This window comes from Coregonus lavaretus (genome assembly GCF_964263955.1).
Source record: "Coregonus lavaretus genome assembly, chromosome: 9".
Classification (NCBI taxonomy): Eukaryota; Metazoa; Chordata; class Actinopteri; order Salmoniformes; family Salmonidae; genus Coregonus; species Coregonus lavaretus.
The window spans coordinates 28341529-28369047 of record NC_139996.1 but is presented as its reverse complement, the minus strand read 5'-3'; the positions used below and the strand labels follow the sequence as shown (position 1 = coordinate 28369047).

Here is a 27519-nt window from a genome sequence, read left to right as displayed (position 1 = left end):
AACAGTTAAATTATATTTATTTAAAGTAAGATGATGTTAGGTCTGCAGAGGGACAGAGGAGATACCCAGAGATTCCCTGTCGGATTGTTTCCGACTTTCAGATATTCAGAGAAGCACAAAAACGCAGCATTGAACCAAATGCAATTATTGGAACAGTTGGCTCCCATGTGCACCTACTTTCTGGTATATGACATAATCTCTGCCGACCTCACATCCGAAATAAGACTAATTTAACATCACTTTTATTCATAAAAAAAAAGTGAATTATTATAATTATAGAAAGAAAAGACCACTTGCACACTTGGGGGAGTTATAGTATTGCTTCAAATAGCATTAGCTGAAGAAGTGGCATGTTGAAAATAAAAACTAGGTGGTTGTTTTTTTCACACAACCAAACACTTGTCCTCTCCTGAGGGATATACTACAAAGCAGGCTCAATGAGTTGGCCAGCTAACTTGCCCAAATATTCTGAAATAACTTACATTGTTTTTAGAAATATACTTTTGAAATGGCATGGTCTAATTGACTTAACAACCAAAAACAGATCTAAAATTTGAATTTCTTAATTAACCAGAAAATCAAAAGTTATTTCTGGTTGTTAATCAAAGTTAGCTGGCTAACTCATTGATCCTACTTTGTAGTATACCCCTCTGTTCAGGCTCCACACACTGAGCTGTAAAACTAATCTGAGATGTCTCTATCTCCCTACATGGGGCTAAAATACTACAAACATAAACATAAATAACAACACAGTAATTTGGCATTTTTACAAAACACAGCTTCAAGAGTCCATCCAGTGTCCGCTTTTCCATTCTGGGTTCTGAAAATGAAAGCAACGACAACAATAACAACAACATAAAGGAGAGCTTTCTGTGGCCGGAGAGAAGGGTGGACAGGAGAAAGAGGGGCAGACAGGAGACAGAGGGAATGGAAACTCTGTGTCGGTTTTGTTGGTCCCTGCATCAGACCTCCCCAGAAGACTGGCTGGCTGTCCTTCACGTGTAGCATCTTCCGTGTTTTGTGTCCGTGTTAAGTCTCCTCTCTGTCCATGTGTTGAGTGGAGAGGCTGAGGTGAGTACAGGTGGCTAAGTCTCCTCTCTGGCTGAAGTGAGGGGAGTACTGTAGTGGACAGACAAAGAGGTATGTAGTACTGCTGGTCTGTAGTGGGCAGACAAATTGGTCTGTAGTCTTTAAGTCTTTCTCAACAGGGTCGGAGAAATCAAGAAGTCCACCTCAGATGACATGTGCCATAGAATCTGCACACAGTCACACACACTCGCACATGCACAAACATTCCTCTATGAACAGTACACAGTTGCTTTCTATTTTTCCACACACACAACCCCCCCCCCCCCCCGTGGCTCCCTAAGTGGTAAGTTCATCCCCATCGGCCTCCTGCTTGGTCCTTCTCAGGTTGCTCTTCATCTTCACAAACTCAGGGGTGTTCTCCTGCTCCTCCTCATCCTTCTGCTGGTCCAGCTCAAGCTTAACACACAAGATAGAGAAGTAAGATAGGTTACAGTGAGGGAAAAAATTATTTGATCCCCTGCTGATTTTGTATGTTTGCCCACTGACAAAGAAATGATCAGTCTATAATTTTAATGGTAGGTTTATTTGAACAGTGAGAGACAGAATAACAACAAAACAATCCAGAAAAACGCATGTCAAAAATGTTATAAATTGATTTGCATTTTAATGAGGGAAATAAGTATTTGACCCCTCTCAATCAGAAAGATTTCTGGCTCCCAGGTGTCTTTTATACAGGTAACGAGCTGAGATTAGGAGCACACTCTTAAAGGGAGTGCTCCTAATCTCAGCTTGTTACCTGTATAAAAGACACCTGTCCACAGAAGCAATCAATCAATCAGATTCCAAACTCTCCACCATGGCCAAGACCAAAGAGCTCTCCAAGGATGTCAGGGACAAGATTGTAGACCTACACAAGGCTGGAATGGGCTACAAGACCATCACCAAGCAGCTTGGTGAGAAGGTGACAACAGTTGGTGCGATTATTCACAAATGGAAGAAACACAAAATAACTGTCAATCTCCCTCGGCCTGGGGCTCCATGCAAGATCTCACCTCGTGGAGTTGCAATGATCATGAGAATGGTGAGGAATCAGCCCAGAAATACACGGGAGGATCTTGTCAATGATCTCAAGGCAGCTGGGACCATAGTCACCAAGAAAACAATTGGTAACACACTACGCCGTGAAACTCTGAAATCCTGCAGCGCCCACAAGGTCCCCCTGCTCAAGAAAGCACATATACAGGGCCGTCTGAAGTTTGCCAATGAACATCTGAATGATTCAGAGGAGAACTGGGTGAAAGTGTTGTGGTCAGATGAGACCAAAATGGAGCTCTTTGGCATCAACTCAACTCGCCGTGTTTGGAGGAGGAGGAATGCTGCCTATGACCCCAAGAACACATTTTTACATTTACATTTTAGTCATTTAGCAGACGCTCTTATCCAGAGCGACTTACAGGAGCAATTAGGGTTAAGTGCCTTGCTTAAGGGCACATCGACAGATTTTTCACCTAGTCGGCTCGGGGATTAGAACCAGCGACCTTTCGGTTACTGGCACAACGCTCTTACCCACTAAGCTACCTGCCGCCCCCACTGTCACACATGGAGGTGGAAACATTATGCTTTGGGGATGTTTTTCTGCTAAGGGGACAGGACAACTTCACCGCATCAAAAGGACGATGGACGGGGCCATATACTGTCAAATCTTGGGTGAGAACCTCCTTCCCTCAGCCAGGGCATTGACAATGGGTCGTGGATGGGTATTCCAGCATGACAATGACCCAAAACACACGGCCAAGGCAACAAAGGAGTGGCTCAAGAAGAAGCACATTAAGGTCCTGGAGTGGCCTAGCCAGTCTCCAGACCTTAATCCCATAGAAAATCTGTGGAGGGAGCTGAATGTTCGAGTTGCCAAAAGTCAGCCTCGAAACCTTAATGACTTGGAGAAGATCTGCAAAGAGGAGTGGGACAAAATCCCTCCTGAGATGTGTGCAAACCTGGTGGCCAACTACAAGAAACGTCTGACCTCTGTGATTGCTAACAAGGGTTTTGCCACCAAGTACTAAGTCATGTTTTGCAGAGGGGTCAAATACTTATTTCCCTCATTAAAATGCAAATCAATTTATAACATTTTTGTCATGCGTTTTTCTGGATTTTTTTGTTGTTATTCTGTCTCTCACTGTTCAAATAAACCTACCATTAAAATTATAGACTGATCATGTCTTTGTCAGTGGGCAAACGTACAAAATCAGCAGGGGATCAAATACTTTTTTCCCTCACTGTACATGTAAGTACAAGTACATTTTAGTGTGTGTGTGTGCATGTGTGTGTGTGTGATCCCCAACTGCCCTCTCCCTCTCCCTTTTCTCAAATGCTGTCGGTCTGTCTATCTTTACAGTGTTGGGTGTGTATGAGTAACACTGTGTGTGTGTGTGTGTGAGAGAGAATGTGTGTCTACCTGTTCTAGTTTCTGTTGTCTCTTCATGAGTTCAATCTCCAGGTCGCTCCTCTTGGTGTGGGCCTCCTGCTCCTCCCTCTGAGCCTTGAGAACTTGCTCTCTCTTCCTCTTCTCCAGAACCTTCTGGAGCTCCGGTTTGTTCTGGGGAGCCAGGCCCCTAGGAGAAACAACCAATCACAGATGTTATTATACTTCTTCCACAGCCAATGACAAGGCACTTTACTTACACAGACACAAACACAACTAGCCATTGATCTGATTACAGTTTGTACTTGGACAGAGACAGGCAGTTCTACATTGATTTATCCATCACTTCATATTTCAGAGAAAGTTACATAAAGCTGAGCCATCCCAGATTAGCCCACATCCAGTAATCTGAGGCAGGCTGGGGGCCATGGCTGGACTGGACAGGAATTGGCATTGGGATTAGGAGATTGAGATTATGTGATGAAATGTATGATGGCGGCGGGTCTTGACTTGACCATACACACAGATCAGTGTTGAGACACACAATTAGTGAATATCAATCAATCAAATGTATCCGCCTGTCTACAAATCATATCATCCTCTTTCCTAATATAGCTATCCCTTTCTTTCATTCCAAATTCTGAAAAGGGATTTGAGCTGTCCCCTCTGCCAGAGATGTGTTCCGGAGACTCTTATCTCCCTCACTAACTTTAAGCATCAGTTGTCAGAGCACCTTGCCGATCACTGGACCTGTACACAGCCCATCTGGATTTAGCCCACCCAACTACTTCATCCCTATATTGTTATTTATTTTGCTCATTTGCACCCCGGTATCTCTATTTGCACATAATCTCTTGAACATCTATCATTCCAGTGTTAATACTAATTGTAATTATTTTGCACTATAGCCTATTTATTGCCTTACCTCCATAACTTGCTACATTTGCACACACTGTATATATATTTTCTGTTGTATTTTTTGACTTTATGTTTTGTTTTACCCCATATGTAACTCTGTGTTGTTGTTTTTATCGCACTGCTTTGCTTTATCTTGGCCAGGTCGCAGTTGTAAATGAGAACTTGTTCTCAACTGGCTTACCTGGTTAAATAAAGGTGAAATTAAAAAATAAATTAAAAAATGAAACGGGCATTTCCATTTTGTTGTTATGCTACTGTGTAAAGTTTGGGTTTCATGATTCAGATATTAAATCTGAAAGAGGAGTGGGCCATCTGAGTACAAACAACTATTAGTGAGATGACTACAATATTCCCATAATATTTTTTAAAAATCGGAACGCTGAAACACTCTTGTTTTTACTTAATTTATACAGTGTCTAATTACGTTATTGCCCTGGTTTCAACTTAAAAGGTTGTTCAGTAGGACAAAAACAGGAGAAGGTAAATGAGTGTTCTGAATAGATTATATCTAATAGGATAGAATAGTGTGTGGTGTGCATGTGTGTGTTATATATAGCCTGACCTCCATCACTGTACATTTTAACTTTTTTTCTTCCTGACCTGAGTAAGTGATTTCAGAAGAGGTTAAATTATAGACTCAAAGATGCAGTTTTAACCGTTTTTTCTCTGTGCACACGCGCGTGTATGTGTGACAGAACATCATAGGTAGTTGAGAAGAGTGAGAGACCCTCTGAGGGGTATGGTGTTCTAATCCTCCTTGCACAACGTTCCCTTCCATCCATCTCTCTCTCTCAACCATCCATCTCTCTCATCATCACTACTCCGCTACACCCCAAACATTTCTCTCCATCCCCTTCCTCTCCTTCTCCTCTCAATAATATTATCTCCTTCTTTTCTCCTCCGGATCTCTCGTCCCCTATCCTCTCTCTTATGTATTTTCCCCCTCATCTCCTCCACAAAGAATACTAAAACCCTGTCAAAACATCTCCTCTTTCATATCACTTCTAAATCATATATATGTATACCTCATACCAACACTGAAACACACATAACACAAACACAATCCTTGTCCATCTCTATTTCACCCCTAACCCACTCCCTCCATCTCTCTCCCCTCTCCCTCCATCCCTCCATACTCCAGAGCCCTGTGTTCATGTCCATAATCCACATGGTTCTGTGCAGCGTGCTAACAGACAGGGCACAGTGATGTAACATCTGTCAACAGTACACACTGTGTTTGTGTGTGTGTGTTTATATATAGCTTAGTAACAAGGCCTTGGGCATTTGTCCATTTAGCATGAGAAAAGACTTGAGCCTCAGCACTGAGGCTGTCAAACACACGCACACACAGTCACAAATGAACGCAAATGAGCATTCACGCATAACCAGTGTGATTTGCTGCCACGGTCCATTCTGTGACTTACATCTTCCCCAGTGGCAACTGAAGGTACTACAAAAACATTCAACCCCCCCAAAAAATACAAAATACAATTCTGAATTTACCAAGACCCACCCATTTATTTTACCCACCCGCTCAGTGCAGAGGCAGAACTTTTCACCGGAAACACAAGTTATAGATTGTAAAAGTTATAGATTGTGATTGTTGTGTGCTTCTGTGTTGCTATAATAATATTGAAAGTGTTTGGGCAGGAGGAACATTTCCGTGCAGTAAGAGCATGTTTTTACGTAATAGTTCTGAGACAGCAGAATGCACTAAAGGTTTTATATAATAGTTCTTATTAAAGTTTCATGCATTAAGGTTTACATAACAGTACTGTGATGCATCTCCCCCGGTGGTACCCCCGATACAGGATGTCATAGCATAGCAACACAATGCAGTAGAACGCTGTCACACACTCCTAACAACAGAGCTAGGATCAGCTGACTAAACCCTCTATCCTAATCTTAACCAATAGATGGAGGACAACCTATCTGACCCCGAGTAAACAATGGATTACAAACAGAAACAGTAGGCGATCATAAACCTCTGATAGATCACACAGTCAAGATTCTGAGTTGAATATAAGGTTATAAACTGTTCATAACCACCATTGGCTTGGATCTCATCCATCCTCAGTAGGGGCCAGGATTTATGTCTACATTAACACAGTGATAAGCCCTGTGTGGGTCAGTCAATGGAAGATAAAATTGTGTTTATCTTCCATTGATGAATAGAAACTTGTTTACAGTTTCCCTCTTTTGAGTAAGACAAGGATCACCCGGATATAGACAACTGAGAAAGAAAATGCAGTAGAAACAGGAGAAATGGAGGGGAAGAAGGAGAAGTGAAGTGTGTGTTGTGTTGCCCCAGTGTCGCCCCCAGTCCCCTCACCTCTTTTGGTTCATCATGAGTTCTCGATGGAGGTCCTGGTGGTTTCTGGAGCCCTTGACTGGGTTCAACAGCTTCTTGGGTTTGATCAGCTCCTCACAGTCCCCCTCCAGATAGTCCGGCTCAGCCATCACACTCCTGCCCAGAGACAGAGACAGACCTGGGTCCACACACCGATCTGAGGGGATGCATTATGTTATTAGTTATTTATTATACATCTTGATTGATTTACTACTGTAATGGTTAACTACACAAGCACACACTCAAGCTCTCTCACACACACACACATTCTAAAATCACGCCTCACACTAGACACAATTACATGCAGCTGTTTTAAGACACTGTGTGTTTCTGTGCCCAGACATTAAGACCCCCACTACTGATGGCAGAGTCTTGAGTTACATAATCATTCCATTCCACCACAGGAATGTTCTATCCTCCATAAGGAGAACAATATCTGCATACAGACAGACTGCTCTCACTGCAGGTCTCTCAAATACCACTCTGAGAACAACAATAGAAACATATACAAATCTCCACTTCTTTGTATGGATATTCTTTACTTAAAATACCATACAGATATTGCATTAGGCTACTTTATTACACACATACAATACTAGTTGCTAAGCTAATCAGACATCAATCATCAAACAGGGAGTTCATCTCATGACCTATTCTCACAAACTGCTTTGAATATCCAAATATAAAGGCTACACATTTCCATGTCATACATTTAGTAATCTATTCAGATCATCAGAGTACAATTCCCTGCAGCCACCAAATGAATGAGTGCTATGTATGGATAGTAACCTATTTGTAGGATGTTCTATCTATTTTATACAGCCTACAGCTGATTTGTGTGTCCAATACCATTTTCCCCTTGGAGACAATCCATTGTATTTGGAAACTCATTATAGAACATGAAATATGGCTAGCCCAACACAGATAACGTCATAACGCCACAACTACTGACAATCAGGATAAAAGTAACCACACAGACATGCAAAAATCCAATCCAGTATCCATTCATTACCATAGCCAGGTATAAAAAGTTATGAGATACACTTACATCGGTAAAACATATGCATAATAAGACCGGCTAGAAGGCATTTTCATCAAACAACGCACATTTTTACAAACTCTCCAACTTACCCTGCATGAGGTGAGGAAAAACTGGTATTCTACACATAGTCGCCATCTGGACTATTGATTTAATAATAATAATAATAATAATAATAATAATAATAATAATAATAATAATAATAATAATAGTGGTACTGTAATATCAGTAGCCTAGTATGACCTCTGGACAGGAGAGGAGAAGAGAAAACAGAGGAGCTCCTGCTGATCTGTGTTCACGCAGCTGTCCTACTGAGGGGAGTGGAGCCGCTGGTTGGAATGAGCTTTGATGAGATGCACTATTATCTAATAGCAGCCCACTACACACACACTCTCCTCACACACACCCTCCCCTCTCTCTCTCTCTCACACACACACACACACACACACACACACACACACACACACACACACACACACACACACACACACACACACACACACACCCTGGAAACGTCAAACAACTTTCCATTTATGAAGAAACCGACAACAAGCTATTCTCTTTCTCAGAGTTCAAAGGTGAGCTAGGTGAGTAATTGGCTGCATTCCAATGTGTATGTGTTTCTATGAATAAGTAGCCTAGGACAAAGGTACTCTGAGATGTTAGAACTGTGTGCATTACTTAGGTAACAGGAACAATTCATAGCCTATGACACAAGAAGCATTTCTCAGAATGGATCATCAGCATCGTGCAGTGTAGGCTAAAGGGCCAAAAACAACCCATCTGAGATATAGTCCTGCAGCCTACTTCATCATAAAAAAATAAAAAAACATAAGTTCTAAACTTCATAAATTGAAAGTTGAGTCTGTGTGTAAGCCTGTGTGTTGAAGGTACAACAACAATAAAAACATCACTGACACTGGGATACAGCGAGCATGTAGCTGTAATACTGTATGCACCATTAAAAACAAATAACCTGAGGAGATGTAATGCTTCTATCTCACCAGTAGAGCTCGCCGCTGCCTCACATCCCAGAGAAGACCATAACAAAGAGCCAGTTACATAACAAAGAGATTGATAAACAACCATGTCTCCCACATGTTTTGAATGGGGGTTTTCTCTTGATGAGGGCCAGATGTACTGAGCATTTGCATGAGAGGAAGAGTCGATAAATAATTTACATGAGAGTAACATCCTCAGAGAGGCACAGTCGACAAAGAAAAACGGAAATATGTTATTTAGATCCCATTAAGTGAGAGATGAGACTATTGCGTTTTACACCATGTGGGGGTATAAATGTGCAGACATTGCACTTGTACAAAACAAAACGTTTTGTTGTCATAAATTAAATATAACCCGTGTTTTTCACATGAAGGCAATAGTGTGTGTGTCAAGGTGCTGTGTATAGGTGTGGTGTGGAATCAGGCGCAGGCAGCAGAGGGTAAGTCCAACACGACTTTACTTAGCACAAAATAATCCACAACAGCCCGGAGGCAAAAAAGACGCACACAGGCGTAATGCAAGCGCACACAAAGGTGCGTAAAACTCTCCTAACAACAAGGAGGAAACTACGGAAAAATAGCGTACCGTAACAGGTAGCGCAACCACGACACGAACAATCACACACAACACAAACCTAACAACAAGGAAACTAAATAGGGTGCTAAACGAGACCTAACACAAAACAGGTGTGACTAACAGACAAAACCAAACAAACACGAAACATCGAGCGGTGGCAGCTAGAACTCCGGAGACGACGACCGGCGAAACCTGCCCGAACAAGGAGGAGGAGCCGCCTCGGCCGAAACCGTGACAGTACCCCCCCCTTGACGCGCGGCTCCAGCCGCGCGCCGCCTCCGGCCTCGGGGACGACCAGGGGGACGCGGAGCAGGGCGCGTAGGATGACCACGATGGAATTCGGTCATCAGGGACGAATCCAGAATGTCCCTCCTTGGCACCCAGCACCGCTCCTCCGGACCGTACCCCTCCCACTCCACGAGATATTGGAGACCCCCCATCCGGCGTCTCGAATCCAGGATGGTCCGAACCGTGTACGCCGGAGCCCCCTCGATGTCCAACGGGGGCGGAGGAGTCTCCTCAATCTCAAAGTCCTGGAGTGGACCAGCTACCACCGGCCTGAGGAGAGACACATGGAACGAGGGGTTAATATTCTTGTAATCAATAGGTAGTTCTAACCTGTAACTCACCTCGTTCAATCTCCTCAGGACTTTAAAAGGCCCCACAAACCGCCGACCCAGCTTCCGGCAGGGCAGGCGGAGGGGCAGGTTTCTGGTTGAGAGCCAGACTCGATCTCCAGGTGCGTACACTGGCCCCTCACTGCGGTGTAGGTCGGCGCTCGTCTTCTGTCGACGTATGGCACGCTGCAGATGGACGTGTGCAGCGTCCCACGTCTCCTCCGAGCGCCGCACCCACTCATCCACAGCGGGGGCCTCGATCTGGCTCTCATGCCATGGTGCCAGAACCGGCTGGTACCCTAATACACACTGAAAAGGGGTTAGTTGGGTGGAGGAGTGGCGGAGAGAGTTCTGTGCCATCTCGGCCCAGGGCACATATCTCGCCCACTCCTCCGGCCGGCCCTGACAATATGACCTCAGAAACCTACCCACATCCTGGTTGACTCGTTCAACCTGCCCATTACTCTCCGGGTGGTAACCCGAGGTAAGACTCACCGAGACCCCCAAACGTTCCATAAATGCTCTCCAGACTCTGGAGGTAAACTGGGGGCCTCGATCGGACACTATATCCTCGGGCACCCCGTAATGCCGGAAGACGTGAGTAAATAGAGCCTCAGCGGTCTGTAGGGCCGTAGGAAGACCCGGCAGGGGAAGGAGACGACAGGCCTTCGAGAACCGATCCACAACGACCAGGATGGTGGTATTCCCCTGGGAGGGGGGAAGATCGGTAACAAAATCCACCGAGAGGTGAGACCAGGGTCGTTGTGGAACGGGCAGGGGCTGTAATTTACCCCTGGGCAAGTGTCTGGGCGCCTTACACTGGGCACATACTGAGCAGGAGGAAACATAAACCCTCACATCCCTGGCTAACGTTGGCCACCAGTACTTCGTACTAAGGCAGTGCACCGTCCGGCCAATACCCGGATGTCCAGAGGAGGGGGACGTGTGAGCCCAATAAATCAGCCGATCCCGGACCTCGAGCGGGACGTACACCCGACCCACCGGACACTGGGGAGGACTAGGCTCGGTGCGTAACGCCCGCTCGATCTCCGCATCGACCTCCCACACCACCGGTGCCACCAGACAAGACTCCGGTAGTATGGGAATGGACTCCACGCACCTCTCCTCCGTGTCATACCGACGGGACAGAGCATCTGCCTTCCCGTTCTGGGACCCAGGGATGTAAGTGATCTTGAACACAAACCGGGCGAGAAACATAGTCCATCGAGCCTGGCGAGGATTCAGTCTCCTAGCTGCCCGAATGTACTCCAGGTTACGATGGTCGGTCAGAATGAGGAAAGGGTGCTGAGCCCCCTCAAGCCAATGCCTCCACACCTTTAGGGCCTGTACCACGGCTAACAGCTCCCTGTCCCCTACGTCATAATTCCGCTCCGCCGGACTGAGCTTCTTAGAATAAAAAGCACAGGGGCGGAGCTTAGGTGGTGTACCGGATCGTTGAGAAAGAACTGCCCCGATACCGGCCTCAGACGCGTCCACCTCAACTTGGAAGGGTAAAGTGGGATCCGGGTGCGCCAACACCGGGGCCGAGGTAAACAGGTCCTTCAGTCTCCCAAAGGCCCTGTCCGCCTCAGCTGACCACTGCAAGCGCACCGGACCCCCCTTCAGCAGAGACGTTATGGGAGCTGCCACCTGTCCAAAACCCCGGATAAACCTCCGGTAGTAATTCGCAAAATCCAAGAACCGCTGCACCTCTTTAACCGTAGTTGGGGTTTGCCAATTACGCACGGCGGACACTCGGTCCACCTCCATTCTCACCCCCGACGCAGACAACTGGTAACCCAAAAAGGAAACTGACTCCTGGAAGAACAGACATTTCTCAGCTTTGACATACAGGTCATGCTCCAACAGTCTCCTCAATACCCTGCGCACCAGGGCTACATGCTCGGCCCGAGTAGCACTGTACACAAGAATATCATCTATGTACACCACTACTCCCTGCGCCTGCATGTCCCGGAAAAGTTCGTCTACAAACGATTGGAAGACTGATGGAGCATTCATTAACCCATATGGCATGACGAGATACTCGTAATGGCCGGATGTAGTACTAAATGCTGTCTTCCACTCATCGCCCTCCCTAATGCGCACCAAGTTATATGCGCTCCTGAGATCCAATTTTGTGAAGAACCTTGCCCCGTGTAAGGACTCCGTCATGGTCCCAATCAGAGGAAGTGGATAGCTGTACTTCACCGTCACCTGATTGAGACCGCGGTAATCAATACACGGACGCAAACCTCCATCCTTTTTCTTCATAAAAAAGAAGCTCGAGGACGCGGGAGAAGTGGAGGCCCGTATGTATCCCTGTCTCAGGGACTCGGCAATGTAAGTCTCCATTGCCTTTTTCTCCTCCTGTGACAAAGGATACACATGGCTCCGCGGAAGCGCTGCTCCTGTCTGGAGGTCTATCGCACAATCCCCTTGTCTATGAGGTGGCAACTGTGCCGCTCTGGTCTTACTGAACACGAGCGCCAAATCCTCATACTCAGGAGGAATGTGCAGTGCTGGCATCTGGTTCGGACTCTCCACCGAGGTCGCCCCTACGGAAACACCCAGACATAACCCCTCACACTGAGCAGACCACCCTTTAAGAGCTTTCTCTCGCCACGAAATAGTAGGATCATGGGTCATCAACCAGGGAAGCCCCAGTACCACCGGATACGCAGGAGAGTCGATAAGATAGAGTTGAATCGTCTCCTCATGACCCCCCTGCGTCCTCATCCTAAGTGGCGCTGTGACCTCCCCAATCAACCCAGATCCTAACGGACGACTATCTAGGGCATGTACAGGAAAGGGTTTGTCGACTGGAAGGAGGGGAATCCCTAACTTAATACAGAATCTCCGGTCTACAAAATTCCCAGCTGCGCCTGAATCGACTAGCGCCTTATGCTGGGACCGAGGTGCAACCTGTGGGAAACAAACAGGTAAGGTAATGTGAATGACAGAAAGCTCTGGGTAAGTAGGGCGCCTACTCACCTGGGTGGACTCCCCACTGTACGACCGGCTCTCTCCCTCACCAGGGGACCCTCCCCAGCACCCAGCCGCGGTGTGCCCTCCGCGCCCACACTTGGTGCAGGAGACTGCCCCCCTCGGGCTCCTACCTCTTCTCCCTCTAGCGCCAGCACCTCCAAGCTCCATCGGACACTGCTCGGAGGCGCTGGAGGGTGGAATGGGGGGCCCCCACCTGGGACGTCCGCGGGTTGCCAGCAGGTTGTCCAGTCGGATGGCCATGTCCACCAGCTGGTCAAATGTTAGTGTACTGTCCCTGCAGGCTAACTCCCTGCGGACGTCCTCCCGAAGGCTACATCGGAAGTGGTCTATGAGGGCCCTCTCATTCCACCCCGCATCAGCCGCTAGAGTCCGGAACTCCAGCGCGAACGCCTGAGCGCTCCTCATCCCCTGTCGGAGGTGGAATAGACGTTCCCCCGCCGCTCTCCCCTCTGGTGGATGGTCGAAGACCGCACGGAAGCGACGGGAGAACTCCGCATAGGTGACGGTGGCGGCGTCTATTCCCCTCCACTCAGCGTTGGCCCACTCCAACGCCTTGCCGGTGAGACAGGAGATGAGGGCGGAAACGCTCTCGTATCCCGAGGGCGCCGGGTGTATGGTGGCAATGTAGAGCTCCACTTGTAGGAGGAACCCCTGACACCCGGCAGCGGTGCCGTCGTACGCCCTCGGGAGCGAGAGCCGAATCCCACTGGGTTCCGGTCGATGGACGGGCTGGTTGTCCGGTGGTGAAGGTGATGGTGCGATAGGTGGGGCTATGGGAACCCCGCTGGTCTCCCATCGACGAAGGGTGTCCATGACGCCCTCCAAGGCGTGCCCGATACGGTTGATCCGGTGCTCGTGTCCAAGGAGACGCTCCTCCATGGGGTCGACGGGTGCTCCTGCTGATTCCATCTATTGGTGTGTGATTCTGTCAAGGTGCTGTGTATAGGTGTGGTGTGGAATCAGGCGCAGGCAGCAGAGGGTAAGTCCAACACGACTTTACTTAGCACAAAATAATCCACAACAGCCCGGAGGCAAAAAAGACGCACACAGGCGTAATGCAAGCGCACACAAAGGTGCGTAAAACTCTCCTAACAACAAGGAGGAAACTACGGAAAAATAGCGTACCGTAACAGGTAGCGCAACCACGACACGAACAATCACACACAACACAAACCTAACAACAAGGAAACTAAATAGGGTGCTAAACGAGACCTAACACAAAACAGGTGTGACTAACAGACAAAACCAAACAAACACGAAACATCGAGCGGTGGCAGCTAGAACTCCGGAGACGACGACCGGCGAAACCTGCCCGAACAAGGAGGAGGAGCCGCCTCGGCCGAAACCGTGACAGTGTGTGTGTGTTCATGCATGCTGTGTGTATGCGTGTCTGTGCAGTGTGTGTGCATGTGCTGATTGTGTACATCAAAAGCAATAACCGTAAGTGTGAGCAGCGGTGGGTAGTGGAGCAAGCAGGTGGGGGGTGTTAAGAAAGCATCCGTTCGCTTAACACATCTGGTGCCACTTCCACCTCCTCGCCTCAGGGGAAAAGGAAGTGACATAGGGAGTTGAAAGGGCCAAGGCTCACCCCCTATCCCCTCTAGTCCCTGACGGGCTACATCTCAATAGTCTAAAGTGGCTTTGACTATCCTCATCTCCCTTTCTTCGTGATCAATTATTAGACGCGACCTGAATGGTGAAAACATAGTTCTGAAAATCTACCTGTGGTTTTTAAAAATAATACAAGGGAAGGAAGTCATTTTAGAGTATGGAGACAATTCCTCTCCTTTCTTGCCTGGGACAGACAGACATTCAGAGAGGTGTGACATACTGCCACCAAACTTGCTCACTACAATACTGTCACAGAGAGCTCTGTCCTTTCTTTCCCATCTGGTTGGTCACTCAAACGTCTGTGTGGTCATACTCCCCAGAGGAATCCTTCGGGGAGTATATACACACATACACACACACCCTCCCATCTTATCCTGTGGGACATGTCTGTCAACACCAAGACCCAATCACCATTTATAGGCAAAAGGAAATATAAACAGCTTTCAACAGCGTGTGTGTGTGTGGATGTGTGTGTGTATATTACTTTTCAGGAGTGCACTTCCTGCTATTCCAGGCATCCTAATTAAAACAGCTCCTTCATTTTTATAGGTGTAGGAACCAGATGGCTTTTATGGGAGAATCTCAATTGCATACTCCTCGCATTCTCTCTCCTTCTCAAAACCCATTGGAGGAGAAGGTCAGAGGGGCGGGACCTCTGGCTTTCTCATCCAATGGGTTTAGAGCAGAAGGTGAGTAGAGAGGATGAGAGGAGTATGCAATTGAGATTCTCCCAATGAGTCTCCAGTTATCCCTGACAACCTCAACACAGAGGAACTAACACTCTGCAAACACACTGTCATATGGTCAGAGGACACTGTACTACCCACACAGGAGAGGAGAGGAGTCAAACTGCAGTCTTCATCTTCTTGTTTACTCTTTCCATGTCGCCCCTACCACGACCTCTACGGGACTATGACCTCACATCCTGTGTGTGAGTGACACTGTGAAACCAGCGGGTGGGAGAGAGGGGTGAAAGGTAAAAATAAACAAAGAGAGATAGAGACAGGGAGAAAGAGAGCGTAACTAGCCCATTCATTACAATCAGAGGCTGACAACATCTCAAAGCAATACTAATGAGTGAACTAATGGGTGAGTACTTTCTGATTGGGTGTCCACTTGTGTTTGTATGTCTAAGAGGCAAAGAGGGAGGAAGGGAGGGAATGATGGTGTGAGTGTGTGTATAAAGGAGGTGTGTGTATAAAGGAGGTGTGTGTAAAGGAGGTGTGTGTGTAAGGGAGGTGTGTGTCTGTATAAAGGAGGTGTGTGTAAGGGAGGTGTGTGTGTGTATAAAGGAGGTGTGTGTGTAAGGGAGGTGTGTGTGTGTATAAAGGAGGTGTGTGTGTAAGGGAGGTGTGTGTGTGTGTATAAAGGAGGTGTGTGTGTGTAAGGGAGGTGTGTGTGTGTGTATAAAGGAGGTGTGTGTGTATAAAGGAGGTGTGTGTGTGTATAAAGGAGGTGTGTGTGTGTGTATAAAGGAGGTGTGTGTGTGTATAAAGGAGGTGTGTGTATAAAGGAGGTGTGTGTGTGTATAAGGGAGGTGTGTGTGTGTATAAAGAAAGGTGTGTGTGTATAAGGGAGGTGTGTGTGTGTGTATAAGGGAGGTGTGTGTATAAAGGAGGTGTGTGTATAAAGGAGATGTGTGTATAAGGGAGGTGTGTGTATAAGGGAGGTGTGTGTATAAGGGAGGTGTGTGTATAAGGGAGATGTGTGTGTGTATAAGGGAGATGTGTGTGTGTATAAGGGAGGTGTGTGTATGTATAAGGGAGGTGTGTGTGTGTGTGTGTATAAGGGAGGTGTGCGTGTGCGTCCCTGAGACTACCTGGGGCGGCAGGTAGCTTAGTGGTTAAGAGCGTTGTGCCAGTAACCGAAAGGTCGCTGGTTCTAATCCCCGAGCCGACTAGGTGAAAAATCTGTCGATGTGCCCTTGAGCAAGGCACTTAACCCTAATTGCTCCTGTAAGTCGCTCTGGATAAGAGTGTCTGCTAAATGACTAAAATGTAAAATGTACCCTTGCAGGCTGCATTAGGGCTAATTGAATGACAGTCAGAGTGCTGCACTAGGCTATTGCATCAGCACTGGTTGCCCTTCATTGGGACTGAGCTTCAACAGACTCTCACGCATGCACACACAAACTTTCTGTTGTTGGCCTGGTGTCAAGTTTGTGAGTGATGACTGGTCACCATGGTGATTATGGAAAAATGACAGTTGAGTGGAAGTTGTGAGATGATTTAATAGACTAAAATAATCTAAATGATGGGAAATTACACTTGCTTCTTGCGAGGTCGGAGGTTGAGAGAAACCCATTCTCTTTGTCCATGTAGTTCTGATGCCCTCAGAGTGAGAGAGAGGGAGCGGGAGAGAGAAATGACCCCCTGCCCCACACAACACACACATTTAGCCATGAAGAAAACCCTGAGAAAAAGACAGAGATATACAGCCTTCTAACTGACAGAGGAGAGATGAGGAGGAGGAGGGGGAAAGGAGGAATATGTGGACCAGTGACGTTTAGCAGCTCAGATGTTGTTTCTCACTCAGGTCCCCACACGAAGCACATCCACCCAGAATTAGTTTAGGGTGGCTGAGGTCTGGTTAGTATTTCAGGTCCCAGAGCTGGAATAGAGGGGGCTGAGGAGAGGCCTGGAATTTTAGAGTCTCTTCCCTGAATGACTGCTGGGAGATCTCCCCCCCCCCCACACACACACACACTGGATGATGTCAATATGAGGTGGGGTTCTATACATCAGACGTTTCTCAGAACACACATCCACATAGAGCTGAGTGAGTCATGTCAGGCGTGCTCTGTGTCAGACACTAGGAATGTGAACTCAACTACAAACGTCACTTCAGTTCCCTAGGAGGAGCCCTGTAAGGCTGTAACATCATAACACTGGGAATACTGAAACAGTGAAACACCCAAATGGAACGTTTGTGAACTCTAATCAGCCCTGATGTCACTCCTCAGGGAATAGTGAAAACAGTGAGACAGCCCAAGTACAACACACCCTATCAGTGTCAGCCTACCACTGAGGGATTTAGCATTACAGCTACCAGCCAAGAGACACACCACAAAATCATGTCTACGGGCACAGAGAATGTTGATTTCCTCAAGTACACAGTTCTTGTCCATTGCAGCTTGTGCAAACTAGTCTTTGCTGGGAAGTGAAAGTGCAACAGCAGCATTTCCCAACCATGACCTAAGCATTTAACTTGCCATGGTCAGAGTGTACAACAAAGTGTACAGCCCTCATTAGAGGGCTGAATCAGTTACGAGCGGGTCGAGTTAGGATTCAATTCTACGTCGGGCAGAAATTAGCATTTGAATCAGGAAAGTTTCCTTTCACGACCTCTACAAGCCAGAACATTTAATCAAATGATATTTTAACATACTTTACCGGTTGTCCGTGCAGTTGGTCCTTTTGGTGGTAGGAATGTGAGACAATATATCCACAAAAAAAGTATAATTACATCAACTTTTCAAAGGCTGGTAGTGTGTTCAGATTTCTATCACCTGAAGCATGAGCAGAACCATGTAAACATGTGCATGTGTTCTACAACTATGCATGTGTCTAGTACATGTATTTTCATCTTGTGCACATTATGTAATTATACTTTCCGGTGGAAATACTGTCTCACATTCCTACCGCCAAAAGGACCAACCACACGGAGAACCAGTAAAGTATATTACAAATGTTGTCCTTTTATTTAACGTTCTGGCTTGTAGAGGTCGTGAAAGGAAATTTCCTGATTCAAACACTAATTTCTGCCCAACGTATAATTAGTTCGATGCAATTCAACATTGGGTTTATAAGCAAGGATATATGTGGTCCTCTGTAGCTCAATTGGTAGAGCATGGCGCTTGTAACGCCAGGGTAGTGGGTTCGATCCCCGGGACCACCCATACGTAAAAATGTATGCGCACATGACTGTAAGTCGCTTTGGATAAAAGCATCTGCTAAATAGCTTATTATTATTTATTATTATGTAGCTTTGTTCATAAACCTATCTGCACAGAGATGTTCTCTCACTCTCTCTGCCACACCCAGGCATCTTCCTGTGGGGCAATCTCCACACTGTACTGTGAGATGGCTCCACTTAATGTGTACTCTATCTGTACAGGAGCTTTATCTGTTTCATACTAAGTAACTAACCAACCCAACTAGCTAGCTACCTAACTAACCAACTAGCTGGTCCCAGTTCTATATTAAAACCCAATGTATCTCTGAAGCCTGTCAAGATAAACCGTCTGTTTTAGTTCAATTCAACAGATTTTCTGAGGCATTGAGTGTGGTATTTAGCCATGAGCTTTAGCCTATCTCTTAGTTAGACACAAAATAGATATACTGTGAGGGAAAAGTGAAGTCATGTTCCTCCCCCATTGTTAAGGGTTATTTTTCAAGGAGAGGCTTGTGTTATCATACACACACTCACACACGTTGTGACTGGCAGGGTGAGAGGTAGAATAAAGAGTGAATGGGGCTCATTGAAAGAGCAGAGGCATCAGTTTGAGTCCTGCCATCGGAATGTGATGAACCTGCAGAACTATTGTAATACTGGCGCACGCCCACACCCACATACAGTACACACCTCAGAGAACAGAGGATAGACACAGATGGCTGTGTAACTAACCATATCATACACCTGTCCTGTCCTCCAGACAGACAAGGGGAAATCAAAGCCTGTTCATACCCCCTGCCCCCAGACACACACACACACACCCCTGACGGACACCTGCCTCACAGATGATGGGGGTGGGGTAGAGGGGGCTGTTTTGGGTGACAGCTGTCCCTCTCTCCTGTCCCCCTGACACAATGACAGCTCTATGGGTCACATATACCCCCTCACAGCTGGCACCAACACGTGCGTACATAGGAATGCTCAAGGTATATCTGACCAACCATATCTCTTCACTTCAGGTCAGACAGCACTGCGAGGAGGAATGACCTTACTTCAACAGATGCACACACCGTTAGAACAGACAGTCAGACCCCTGCAGATCTCTTATTGTGAGCTAAACCCTGATTGGATGGAGGGTATGGTAGTGCGGATTAGGTCTCCTTTGTTTACATGCTGCTGCAAAAAACAGCAACAACAACAACTGTTACCGTTAGCAACATGATTGATACTCTAACAGATAGAGACAGACGGATACACATACACATGCACCACAGGGGCACCAAACACACACACACACACACAACAGGGTAATGATACACAAAAACAAACACTAATTGAACACATTGGTCACCAAACAACCAGGTGTCCCAAAAGCAGACTAATAGTAGTTATCATCATACAGTATCTTTGTTCTCTTTTGTGTTTTGTTGTTGTCTAAATTGCAGCACAAATCAGGAGTTGTAATGTAGTAACACACAATACACAGAAAAAAATGTTTTTCTATCCTTTTTGTCAACAAGTAATTTTCAATATACATCAATTACGGCTCTGAAACTCTTGCCCATTATACTAACTATGGACAGTTAGTTAGTTGGCCTACTCGGTGACTTTAGTTTCCGACTGACCTCAAAGAGTACAGTAATGCGGTCATGTACCTCCATTCTGAACAAAGACTGTGTGTGTGTGTGTGTGTGTGTGTGTGTGTGTGTGTGTGTGTGTGTGTGTGTTGAATAATACAGGATCATATGTCTTATCATATGATTCAGCCTAGGTCTTAATCTAATGAATGTAGCTCAGACTCCCAATCTCCTGTATCCTTTAGCCTGACAATCTCTCTTACTGTTGGGAGGGGATCTTTTAAAGTATCTCTGTCTCTCTGTGTGTCTGTGTGTTTGTGATTGTGTGTGTGTGTGCAAAACCTATTTTCTTTTAAATACAGAGTGGCTGATGCAGTAATGGTACTTTATTCTGATTGAGGCTCCTGGCCCTAACGAAGGGAAATCAATGCAGAGCCATAGAGAAGCTGTGTGTGTGTGTGTGTGTGTGTATGTGTGTGTGTGTGTGCATGCATTCGTGTCTTTGTTCCATGCCATAAACATTATTCAGAGAGGTAGTGTATGAATACGTAATAATAAAACTGTGTTGGTGTGTATGTGTGTAAGCACATGCTATATGGCCCCATCTTTTGTTGTATGGATGTTACTGAACACCATTTGTAGGGCAGAAAGAGAGAGTAAAACATGTTCCAGGTGTGTGACCACCTCCAGCCCTCAGCTCTAACATCAGGTCTAGTCCACACAGAGGGAAGGGGAGAGATCTCCCCCACCGTGCTGCCATAATGCACATCCATGACAACCATAGTGCCAGCATGGTGTAAATAAATCCTTTTTGTTCTAGGGTTCTATCACTTCATCATTGCATGAAGCATTTCATCGTGGCTTATAGGTTATGGGCAATTCCATGGTAAAGGAATTAAGCTGATTTCAAACTTTAACACACCATACAACTCTATGCACAAGGACTACTTTTAACAATTTACACAGAACATTTTACAAAAACACATTTTCTTGAAGAACAGTACATATGCAAAGTTTGGTAACAGAATGACGGCACCAACAACACAAACCATCATTATGTTACCAATCTTTGCATCTGCACTGTATCTTATGTAGACTAGCCTAGCCTATACACAGAGATCCAGATCAGATACAGCACAGTGATCTACTGTCAGTGAAACAGTGGCTGTTCAGCACATAACAAAGACAAGTCTTTATTATGACATGATCAGATGATTTTATCCAAGACAAATATATACAGTAAGTGGAACGTGGCAATCAGACTCACAACCTCCAACTCTAGTGGAGTCGTCTGAGACAGATCAAGCCCTAAAAGACCAGTTATTTGTATCAGATCAGGAAGATTTCAATGGAAGTGCAGAGAGGGGCTGCCATAGCATGAAGATCCCTACTGCAAACAAAGAGAGCAGAGACTCACACACACACTGCACTTACAGTAGACGGACAGACACACACACACTCTGATAGAGATAAAGATACAAACACACATGCGCAGACCCAGACTTACACACACAGATGAAGAGACATAAGCAACAAGGTAGACTTTCCTGCTCATAAATACTAATCATATGAGAGGAGGTTAGTGGAAACTAAATCAGAGAGAGAGAGAGAGAGAACACGAGAGAGAGAACAAGACAGAGAGAGAGCTAGAGGGAGATATGTGGCTTGCGAAAGGATTCACCCCACTTGGCATTTTTCCTATTTTGTTGCCTTACAACCTGGAATTTAAATGGATTTTTGGGGGGGTTGTATCATTTGATTTACACAACATGCCTACCACTTTGAAGATGCAAAATATTTTTTATTGTGAAACAAACAAGAAAAAAAAAAAAAAACAGAAAATTTGATCATGCATAACTATTCACCCCCCCCCCAAAGTCAATACTTTGTAGAGCCACCTTTTGCAGCAATCACAGCTGCAAGTCTCTTGGGGTATGTCTCTATAAGCTTGGCATATCTAGCCACTGGGATCTTTGCCCATTCTTCAAGGCAAAACTGCTCCAGCACCTTCAAGTTGGATGGGTTCCGCTTGTGTACAGCAATCTTTAAGTCAAACCACAGATTATCAATTGGATTGAGGTCTGGGCTTTGACTAGGCCATTCAAAGACATTTAAATGTTTCCCCTTAAACCACTCAAGTGTTGCTTTAGCAGTATGCTTAGGGTCATTGTCCTGCTGGAAGGTGAACCTCCGTCCCAGACTCAAATCTCTGGAAGACTGAAACAGGTTTCCCTCAAGAATTTCCCTGTATTTAGCGCCATCCATCATTCCTTCAATTCTGACCAGTTTCCCAGTCCCTGCCGATGAAAAACATCCCCAAAGCATAATGCTGCCACCACCATGCTTTACTGTGGGGATGGTGTTCTCGGGTTGATGAGAGGTGTTGGGTTTGCGCCAGACATAGCGTTTTCCTTGATGGCCAAAAAGCTCAATTTTAGTCTCATCTGACCAGAGTACCTTCTTCCATATGTTTGGGGAGTCTCCCACATGCCTTTTGGCGAACACCAAACATGTTTGCTTATTTTTGTCTTTAAGCAATGGCTTTTTTCCGGCCACTCTTCCGTAAAGCCCAGCTCTGTGGAGTGTATGGCTTAAAGTGGTCCTATGGACTCCAATCTCCGCTGTGGAGCTTTGCAGCTCCTTCAGGGTTATCTTTGGTCTCTTTGTTGCTTCTCTGATTAATGCCCTCTTTGCCTGATCCCTGAGTTTTGGTGGGCAGCCCTCTCTTGGCAGGTTTGTTGTGGTGCCATATTCTTTCAATTTTTTAAATAATGGATTTAATGGTGCTCCGTGGGATGTTCAAAGTTTCAGATATTTTTTTATAACCCAACCCTGATCTGTACTTCTCCACAACTTTGTCCCTGACCTGTTTGGAGAGCTCCTTGGTCTTCATGGTGCCGCTTGCTTGGTGGTGCCCCTTGCTTGGTGGTGCCCCTTGCTTAGTGGTGTTGCAGACACTGGGGCCTTTCAGAACAGGTGTATATATACGGAGATCATGTGACAGATCATGTGACACTTAGATTGCACACAGGTGGACTTTATTTAACTAATTATGTGACTTCTGAAGGTAATTGGTTGCACCAGATCTTATTTAGGGGCTTCATAGCAAAGGGGGTGAATACATATGCACGCACCACTTTTCCGTTATTAATTTTTTTGAATTCTATGAAACAAGTTATTTTTTTCATTTCACTTCACCAATTTGGACTATTTTGTGTATGTCCATTACATGAAATCCAAATAAAAATCAATTTAAATTACAGGTTGTAATGCAACAAAATAGGAAAAACGCCAAGGGGGATGAATACTTTTGCAAGGCACTGTAGGTCTGCTCAGGATAGTCTGCTGACTAATGAACATGGTTGTCCTACTCCAACCGCACAGCAGCACAGAGACATTTTACACACTGATTGATGTACAGTATATACCTAGAGGGCCCTAAACACATGTGCATTCTGAGACATGGACAAATTCCATTCCAGAATACCTGAGACAGGGACACATTACATTCTAGAATACCTGAGATATGGACAAATTCCATTCCAGAATACCTGAGACAGGGACACATTCCATTCCAGAATACCTGAGACAGACATTTCTTTGTGGCGTATTGCTGCACGCTGCAGTTGGTAATGTATATCCTGATATCACTGGGGATGATATGTCTGCATTCCATGGAGAACCCTACCAGTGTGTGTGTGTGTCCCATACGGGAAACATGATGAACAAAGAAAGAGCATGATCAGGGGAAGCGAGGGCAAGATAGAGAGCGAAAAAGAGAGAAAAGGCGGGGGTAGTTCAAAGATCAGAAAACAGATGTAAAGCTAACTCTCTTCTAAATGACTACCACATGTGTTGGGACTTTCCTCTCTTCCACACTCACTCACTCTCTCTGCTCTAGAACACAGTGCAACTCACTCATTCATATTCTTCCTTTCAATTATTAATATCTTTCACTCATCTCTCCCATCTCCTTCTCTCTTGCTCACTCTTTATCCCTATTTCTCCCCTCTAGCTCTCTGACAGACCCTGATTACTGGAAGTGAACTTCAGAGAAATTACTCAAGACAATTATTTCCTCTGTGACCCAACAACTTGTTTACTTAAACTATAGACTATCCTGACAGACTTAACATTGCACGTGAGATGTGGTTATGGGTTCCGTGGTCAATTCCAACTATTATCTGTAGAATACTTTATGGACCTCGAGATTGAATCTCTCCCGTATGCACTAAACCTTGCTTCACTTCTGTCTGGTAGATATGAGATATGTCTGGGTTGAGTATGGTTAGAGTTTGACTACTGTAGCTGTCAGAAGGAGCCTTGGCTATATGTTATTACTGACTGCACACACACACACACACACACACACACACACAGTGTCTTTCTGGTTGACAGTGACAGGCCAGTGTTTCAGCCAGCAGAGCAGTTCATCATGGCCTGTCTATATGATGCTGTCAAACACTGGGACACACACAACCTCATAAACAGTTGATCACTCAGACTTCAGCTATCCAACTCCAAACTAACAAAAGGCACCTACCTGATAGAGCAGAAGCTTAGCCCACTTCAGTAACAATATGTAGCCTGTAGGCCTATCTGTCGATATCAAAAAAGTAGAGAAAACCACTCACACACATTGCTTCATAAGATTTCAATAAACATGTTCCATAAACTCATTGGTTAAACGTCCTCAAGTTTGTAAGGATTGATAGAGGTAGACAGATGGTCGAAACAACCATCTGATTCTAAATCTCTGCTGCTTCTTTCTTCACTGTCCCGTTGGTAAGCGAAACAACATGCGCTTCTGAAGCGACAATGAGCCCCGAGTTTCAGTTTTTTTCTATAGCCTCCAATACAATACTTATCTGCGCGGCTTTGTTTTTAGACTATTAAACACAACTAGATTATTATATATCGAGCACTACACGCGGCCCGATGGATAGGTTATAGTTTAAGCAGACGCACTGCTTTGTGTCCTGTGAGCTCACAGACAGAACAAAAAAGCGCGCACACACACACACACACACACACCTACCTAAACTCGATCCCGATGCTACTTCTCCAACTGGACTAGTTTAATAATTAAAAGGACAAAGTGGTTTTGAGCCACATTAGTGCGTCTCCAGATCACTTCTCCGTTTAGGTGTGTCTGCTATTCTGCTTTTCTCCTTCGAAACTGTTCAACTGCACACACATACACACTCCGGACCTATAGACATTTCAGATTAACGTTGAATGGGCGGGCCAACGTGATGTCATACTCCTCCTCTCTTTCTCTATCTGCTCAAGCTGTTGACGGGGGAGACATATGTTTTTTTACATTCTATGGGGGAGACCCCTCACGCGCGGGGCGGGGCGAGGCGTGGCAGGGTAGCGATGGATGTGGCTGGAGCTGGGAGACGGCGCGCGCAACACACGATACAGAGCGGCACACACATAGAAAGAGAGCATCCATCCGAGACATAGTAAACCTTTAAGCTTAATAAACTACTTTTCATCTACTCATTTTATACGTTTGCACTCAAAAATAGAATGACGTAAATGTAAATGTAAAAATGTTACTACTTTTGTTCAGCTAAATAGCCCAACTATTTTCTGAACATGTGCGTATTGTATTGTATAGGTTAGCAGACTAAATGTTGCTGCAGTAGAGTAATTAATCTTCTTACAGATCAGCCAATACTGGGTCTGCTCATCTACCTCCTCCTGTTTAAGCTGCTGTTTGAAACCACTAGTTTAACTAGAGATCTGCTAGTTTCAGTCTAGGCTTCTATCTCCCCAGTGACCACATGGCCAGGCCCACTGATTTTATATATATATTATTTCACCTTTATTTAACCAGGTAAGCCAGTTGAGAACAAGTTCACAACTGCGACCTGGCCAAGATAAAGCAAAGCAGTGCGATAAAAACAACAACACAGAGTTACATATGGGGTAAACAAAACATAAAGTTAAACAAACTAGACAAAAAAACTAAAAAAACTGGCTATTTACACAAGGACACTACAGAAAACACGACCGCACTGCTACGCAATCTTGGATAGGCATGGGGTGTCCAGGATTCTGTGTGTGTTGTTGGGGAGACTGAAGACTGAACATGTGGGAGGGGCCACAGTGGAAGGGGCCAAAGGGGTCAAATCAAATGTTATTTGTCACATGCGTTGAATACAACAGGTGTAGACTTTACTGTGAAATGCTTCCTTATGAGCCCTTTCCCAACAATGCAGAGTAAAAAAAAAGATATAAGTAACACAATAAAATAACGAGGCTATATACAAGGAGTACTGTACCGAGTTGAGGTAATTGAGGTAATATGTACATGTAGGTAGGGGTAAAAGTGACTAGGCAATCAGGATAGACAATAAACAGAGTAACAGCAGCGTATGTGAAGATTGTGAAAGAGTGTGAAAGTGTATATATGTGTGAGTGTGTGTGTGTGTGTGTGGTGTCAATATGCATGTGTGTGTGTGTGTGTGTGTTTTGTGTGTGTGAGCGTAAGTAGTGTGTGTGTATATGTGAGTGTGTGGGTACAGTCCAGTGAGTGTGCACAGAGCCAGTGCAAGAGAGTCATTGCAAAAAAAGGGGGTCAATGTAAATAGTCTGGGTAGCCATTTGCTTAATTGTTCAGCAGTCTTACAGCTTGGCACTCTGGTACCGCTTTCCATACGGTAGCAGAGAGAACAGTCTATGACTTGGGTGGCTGGAGTCTTTGACAATTTTTCAGGCCTTCCTCTGACACCGCCTGGTATAGAGGTCCTGGATGGCAGGGAGCTCGGCCCCAGTGATGTATGGCATAAAGTCAAGTCAGACCACATGTACATTCCATGGTGCTTTCTCACATTGGTAGAGGGGATCCATAAGGGTGTGTGTGTGTGTGTGTGTGTGTGTGTGTGTGTGTGTGTGTGTGTGTGTGTGTGTGTGTGTGTGTGTGTGTGAACAATGCGGTGAGTCATGACGGGATCACCACTGACTGAGAGGACACTCTCACCAGAGACCACTGTTACTGCAGCCCTCCATCATTCAGAGAGAGACATCAAAGGAATTAAACATACTGTAGTGTAAGTATATAGTTAGGATTATGATTAATCATTGAGAGCAAGTATTACTTGATATTGTATTGCATAACTCATGCAGAGCTTCTGACGACAGAAGTACACTAAGATCTCTGATGAATAAGCTTGCTTAAACCTGCAGACATGCATTTGGTCCCCATACTAATGCCTGGGTTTTGGCTAAGTGGGCTAAAACTATTGTTGTGCGCAGATGAAACAAGATTCAAATCCAGATTCAAATCCAGACAGTCACATAGTCTTGCAATGTAGTCATCGTTTATTCAAGACTTGCAGAACTTCATTTTCAGTTGTGGATTGTAAGGGAAATGTTTAAGTGTAGGAAAGTAAGCACACCGCTGATCAGAGGTCTTATCACACACATCTGTCAATGCCTTCGGTTCTGGGGTAAGGCTTTGTTGTTAT

The 27519-nt window shown here is 45.5% G+C and overlaps 1 protein-coding gene across 2 annotated transcripts; it reads right to left on the bottom strand.

Annotated features, from left to right (window-relative positions):
* LOC311134416 (protein FAM107B-like) lies at window positions 1-25230 on the bottom strand. Of its 2 annotated transcripts, XR_014613690.1 has the most exons (5): window positions 25080-25222; window positions 6702-6876; window positions 3485-3641; window positions 725-1485; window positions 1-421 (listed from the first exon to the last, which is right to left on the bottom strand). XR_014613690.1 is itself a non-coding variant. In XM_084168093.1 (4 exons), exons 2-4 carry the CDS (start codon window positions 6827-6829, stop codon window positions 1366-1368), a joined length of 405 nt encoding a protein of 134 aa, XP_084024219.1. In that variant the 5' UTR covers window positions 6830-6876; window positions 25080-25230; the 3' UTR covers window positions 1-1365. The 2 variants fall into 2 exon arrangements, 1 of the variants encoding a protein (XP_084024219.1); XM_084168093.1 differs by having other exon boundaries at window positions 1-1485; window positions 25080-25230.
* Between the last annotated feature and the right edge of the window lie 2289 nt (window positions 25231-27519).